Source organism: Pseudorasbora parva, chromosome 18 (genome assembly GCF_024679245.1).
Source record: "Pseudorasbora parva isolate DD20220531a chromosome 18, ASM2467924v1, whole genome shotgun sequence".
Classification (NCBI taxonomy): domain Eukaryota; kingdom Metazoa; phylum Chordata; class Actinopteri; order Cypriniformes; family Gobionidae; genus Pseudorasbora; species Pseudorasbora parva.
In genome coordinates this window covers 34,937,448-34,943,447 of record NC_090189.1, presented here as the reverse complement: position 1 = coordinate 34,943,447, position 6,000 = coordinate 34,937,448, and the positions used below count along the sequence as shown (strand labels likewise).

The 6,000-nt window shown below is 36.4% G+C and overlaps 1 protein-coding gene across 1 annotated transcript in view; it reads right to left on the bottom strand.

The window, feature by feature from the left end:
- Positions 1-899: 899 nt before the first annotated feature.
- kif4 (kinesin family member 4) overlaps positions 900-6,000 on the bottom strand; it is a 100,486-nt gene continuing 95,385 nt past the window's right edge. The window contains exons 29-31 of the mRNA XM_067424034.1: positions 3,436-3,558; positions 3,222-3,341; positions 900-1,363 (exon numbers count right to left, since the gene is read on the bottom strand). Coding sequence (XP_067280135.1) covers positions 1,166-1,363; positions 3,222-3,341; positions 3,436-3,558 — 441 coding nt within the window. The 3' untranslated portion in view covers positions 900-1,165. The remainder of the gene's footprint in view (positions 1,364-3,221; positions 3,342-3,435; positions 3,559-6,000) is intronic.

The following is a 6,000-nucleotide window of genomic DNA, read 5'->3' as shown; positions in this document are numbered from 1 at the left end:
TAAACACGTACGCCTTCACTGGACTATGTCACCATATCCAAAAGTACATCAGCAAGAGGGAGATGAATTGAAGTACTGAATTGAAGGAAAATGAAGTAAATCGCTATACAAAAATATATCAGAAGCTGTCAGTTAGTATTTAATTACTAACCTGGACACCACACGCGGCTATTGAATGACCACGAACAGGTAATAACTTGCATTTTTCATGCGTTAATGTATCACGCCTTTTTTTCCTTTTCCTTTTTCGTTTTATTGTATTTCTTTTCTTTTTTTGGGGGGGGGGGGGGGGGGGGGGGGGTAACGCACGCGTTACTGGAAATGTACCGAGTAAAATATTACTGAAAATTGATTAGTAATGCCTTACACTACTGCGTTACAGCAAAAAGTAATAAGTTACTGTAATGTATTACTTTTGTAATGCGTTACTCCCAACACTGTCCATGTTATAATAAACTAAACTAAAATCAACTGCTGGCAGTAGATCCTTTTCCTATATAGCACCTAAACTCTGGAACAGTCTTCCTAGCATTGTTTGGGAAGCAGACACACTCTGTCAATTTAAGCTTACATTTAAAACATCTCTTTACTATAAAATACACATTGAATATTATTAATTTCTATGATTAAAATCTGTTAAATTATTGATTTAGACCCAACCCCTGAAAAAACATAGATTATTTAGTAGTGAGGAAATTTCATGAATGGACTCATTGACCTGAGAGAGATCCATTCTTTTACACTTGGCTAAAATACACACCTGTCATCTACAAAGTAATATTAGAATGTACCATGCTTAACATTACAGCATTCTAAAACAGCATTTTTTCCAGGCAGAATTAAAAAAGGAATTTAGATATTTAACATAGCAATATGTTAACAAATGAACAACACAAAAGTAAAATTAACCATTTATTGAAGTCATTAGATTTTTAATAGAAATAACATCTACAGCCATGACTTTAAAATGTCATAAAATCAAATTTCTTAAGTCTATAAAATTACTCATGACATGTGCAGTTCATATTGTTAGTTGGTGCATTAATTATGCAAATTAATTACCATTAACAATAAAATACCAATTAAACAAACAAATGTATACATTTAAACCACATATAAAAGACAAGACAAAATAATTAGCAGGCGTAACGATCACATTCTACTACTAATGTTCTTCGCGGATAGGTGTGCAGCCAGAGAAGAAGCTGTTTTTGAAGTTATTTAGGCCTCTCTTGTTCCTCCGGAGGAAGCTGGAAGTGCTGTTCATCACTTCAGAGTCATCGCTGTCACTCTCATTGTCAGCAGGGACCGGTTTTTTTTCAAGCTTCAGGTCTGCAGGCAGGCAGCCCATGTCTCCAATTTCCTGTTGATGATACAGCAAACAAGAGTGTTTAAGTATGAAATAGCCCACACAGAAATAAAAATACTAATCTTCATGACATTCTTAAACTAGTATGCTGTTATTTTAAGGGTCAGTGTCCAATAAGAATGGCCAAGATGAAGAAGAGGGAAAAAAACATTAAAAAAAACTTTTTAAATGACAAGTCTTTCAATCACCCTCTGGTGGCTGGCTGCAGTACAGGTCATAAACCCTGCTCTCTCCATGTAGTCCAGTGATGCACCTCTTGATGTAAATAAAATGTTGTGATGTTATTTCCATCAAGAGGCACATACATTTTTGATCCATATCTTGTATTGACAATGCAAGAGTCCAGCACTCTGTGAAGACTCCTCCAGCAAATCCCAAAGACTTTTAATACATTTAAAGTCTGGATTCTTTATAGTCCTCCCAACCATTCTTTCACAATTTGAGCCTGATAAATCTTGGCATTATCATCCTGGAATCCTTCCTACATGGTTGTTTAGATAATAAAAAGCTACACACTCCACCAATTAGGGTTGGAAGCACTGTTGCCAACATATAAATAACATGCTAGAAACAATCACTGCAATGATCCAATCTTAGACTCTTAAGCATTTGCCTATTTAAATCCAAACAGTGTATAATTATTTTTGGCTGGCTAATATATAAATTAATATAATTTCTGCCCCATCAGTTCACAGAAGAAAGTTATTTCAAACACTTGACTGATGCTATAACGAGTCTGTAGCAAAAAAGTTATGCTCTTATAAATTGTCATTCTTTGACTAAAAACAATTAGCATTTTAGCCTCCTCTAAATAAATAAAATCACATGGAATGGTCTTAATCTTTTATCAGTTTTGTTTATCAGTATAAGGTAGCAAATAGGGATTCTCATTTCGGTAAATTTTCCAGACCGACAACCGATTCTTATAAACCGTTAATTAATAAGATTATAATATTAAATTAGCATTAAATAAAAATGCAATTAAAGAGTGTCTGTGACCTGTTAAAAGTACTTTTTCATGAGTTTATTTAACTGTGCGAACAGCAGAACATACAGAACAGCTCAACAACAGCGGGCGACTCCGCATAATTGTTCTATAAACCAACATAAGCGAGAAGAACATGCGTGACAATGTTTACTTTAGTAAACGTGACTAAAACCTCCCTACGAAAAGCATTAAACAAGCTTCTTGCCCGGAGAAGAAAACGCCTCGCTAGAGCCGCCAGCCTCTTGAAGCACCTTTCATTTACTTTCCTCCACCAAAGCTTTTACTACTGCTGTATTTTAATACCGCATAGCATATTTTGCAAGTAACTTCATCGCCCTTTCTGTCAAAATGGTCCCACTCAGTAGGCTTCTTTCCCATTGCTTCATTTCACAAAATATGTCTGTGTTGGCAAGTATGGTTGCAAGTGTTGACGTGCCCTGTGAGATGATAAATACAGCTTTTCTTCTTCTTTTTTTTTTTTTTACCATGCAGCAAACCAACAAACAAAAGCATTTAATAAAAAATAAAAATGGTGACTATCGGTTAATGGTTCAACAGTCAATATGAGTGTTCCTAGTAGCAACTCGTCTAGCAGGTTGTGAACTGCAAGATCTTCAAATACTACACACTGAACCTTTAAAAGAACCAGCGAGACATTTTTGACTTTTTAATTAAAATAAAAATTAAAAACATGTTCAAAATAGATGATGTTTGTTAAAATCCTTGTATGTATGATTTCTAATTTGCTCAAACATCCAAGACCTGCTTTATCATATTCTGCCATACTTTCTGTACTTCCATATGATGTTAAACCATTCCTTTAGAAAAAGGGTCAAAGACAAAAAATGTAAATCTTGGTCTTACCTTTTTAGTAGGTGGCACACTAGGAGGTCTGAAAAATGTAGAATCTCGAGGGCTGACTGCTGTGGGGTCCTCAGGAATTATAGCAGACTCCTTAGACACATCACTTATTTCGGTATAATCCTGAGGACAAAAGCAGAAAAAAATTAGATGAGGAAATGGCCATTCACAGAGTAAACAGACAACCCCTTGCTCTTTAAAAGAACATTTTACTAACCACATTGTTGCGGTTTTCCATATTGCGACATTTTTCATGGTCACAGAGACAGTTCTCTCCACAGGTCATTTTCCCCTTGCGGCAGCGACAAAGCTTGTTAACACAGCGGCCCCGACATGCACACTAGAGGAGACAGAATCATACACATAAATAGCTAGCTAAAAAAGCAAAGCCACAAAATAGATGTTTAATTACAGGGTTCATACACATTTTTGCTAGGGCTGCCCGATATAGCAAAATTACTTAAATATCACGATATGTAAAGCACAACGGCATACAACATCTGAATGATTTTATTAGGCTACTTTAAAATGTTACCTAAAGTCAAAGTTTTAGGTTGACACAGCAGAGAATAGACTTGGCACACAACTGTTACTTGCATTACTTGCTTGACAATAAAAAAGTTAAGTGCAGTAAGTTGCATAAAGCAACCTGTCTAACATACACACACCCCTGGAGCGTGCACGGTCAAATATAACGTTTCGTCCAGACGGATCCACAGTTTTGGAAGGCTGAAAGCGATATTTTTTTGAATGCGAGTTCCGGAGTGGATAAATCTGAAATTAAACCCTTGCATTTTCATGTGTACAGCCAATCAGTATATTTTGTGAAACAATGACGTCATCATCCCCAATGTCTCGACCCTAGTCAGACACCGTGGGCGGGAACAAGATGGCCACCTGAACCGATGCTTTTTGTCAAGCTCTTCATCACAATTTAAATATGTTAGCCTAACTTGGTTTTAGAGACTTCTTTTTTTATAGTGTTGTTTCGTTATCCTAAATTAATTTAAATGTCTTTGGATGGGTGGGAAGAAAAGAAACCGAAATCAGAATTCTTCTTTGAAAATGGACAGTGCTAGCGACAACATGCAACAGAAGTGATCAAAATTACAGTCAAAGCTGTACTGAAGTTAATGTCCTAGAAGAGATGGTTCAGGATATGGAATTTCCAAAATTACTCATGACCCTGAACGAATCACCTGCAGCGGAGATGAAAACAATGAAGTCCGTTAAGACCTCTTCTAATGCTGATTATAACGGCACTCTGTATCAACTTATCAACGAAAGATTGTTTGCATTGAAATAGTTGGTCAGTGGCAATACTGAGAGAATCGATGAGCTAAGTAGAAAGTGGACACTGCGTTTGCTGACATCAAAGAGATGGAGAATAAGACATGCAAGACGGAAGGTTGCGTGTTTGCCTTGGAAAAGCCAGTCAAAATGCTTGAACAGCGAATGGATGAAATGGAATCTTACTCCAGACAGTGGAATCTAAGGTTGTATAATGTTTCTGATGATAAGGATGAAATTGTGCATTTGCAGGCCATCAAGATCTGCAAAGATGTTTTACCTGAAGATTCAGGGCGGCTCTCAGAAACAATTAACATTGCACATCGTCTGGGCAAGAAGAGCGCTGCCGATTTCTGTTGACGACCCATTATTCTCTAGTTTATATCGAGTGATAAGAACCGAAATCTGGAAGCGGGAAAGACTTCTGCCATTCTCCAAGCTAATGGAATTCTCTTTAAGGAAGACTTCTCAAAAGGTAAGGGGAGCTTGTGTAAGGGGTAAAACGGCTTTCTTCGCGGGAGCTTGTGTATTTATTTACTGAGAAGGAGAAATTAAGATCTGAACCAGTTTAATATAGTTCGGAGAGGGGATCATTCTCAAGTTTCCTCCCAAACTATAGACTCTTCAGTTTAAGTTACTGTTTACTTGAAGTTGCTGATTGCAGCATATGTTGCAGACTTTTCAAAGGCTCATTTTGTTATTGTTGCGAGTGTTGCTGCTCGGACAAGTTATACTTGTTCTTGTTTATATATTGGACGATAATTTGTTCTTCTATACTCTTTTTTGTATGTCCTTATCATTCGATTATCTTAATACTAGGGGGGTTGAGAGACATTGTTAAAAGAAAAGGTTTATTTTTATTAGCAAAACTTAAAACAGATTTTTTTCTAAGTCACATTCTGTTGCTGATGATGCAAAATACTGGAGATCACTAGAGAATAATGATCTTTGGTTTACTCATGGTTCTGAGATATCTGCTGAGTAACAACCTCAAAGAACACTTTCTGGAAATATTTGGGAGGCATTTTCTGACCCCTTAGGTCATTTTTTATGTTTACTTATTTCTTGGAATAATTTTCTTTTTATATTGGTTAATATTAATGAATACAACCTTAATTCAGAGAATGACAAACTTTGAGTCTTTAGAAGATCGAATCTCTCTCTGCCCACAGGCCTTCTTACTGGTGGGTGATGATTTTAATATTACTTTAAATGACTTGGTCGACAGATGGCCTCCTAAGCAGTCAGGATCATACACCTGGGGTAATGAAAATGGCACGAGGGAGTCTCGCATAGATTTTTTTTTGGTCACTGGTAGCATTCCAAAGGAGAATTTTTTAGTAAATATTCTTGTTACTCCCCTAACAGACCACAAGGCCGTTTTTATAAATATTAGAGTTTCCTCTTTTATAGCACCACATTGTTGTTCTTTTTGGAAAATGTACACTTCTCACTTAAGGCATCTACAGTATAATTTAGAGGAGATCTATGA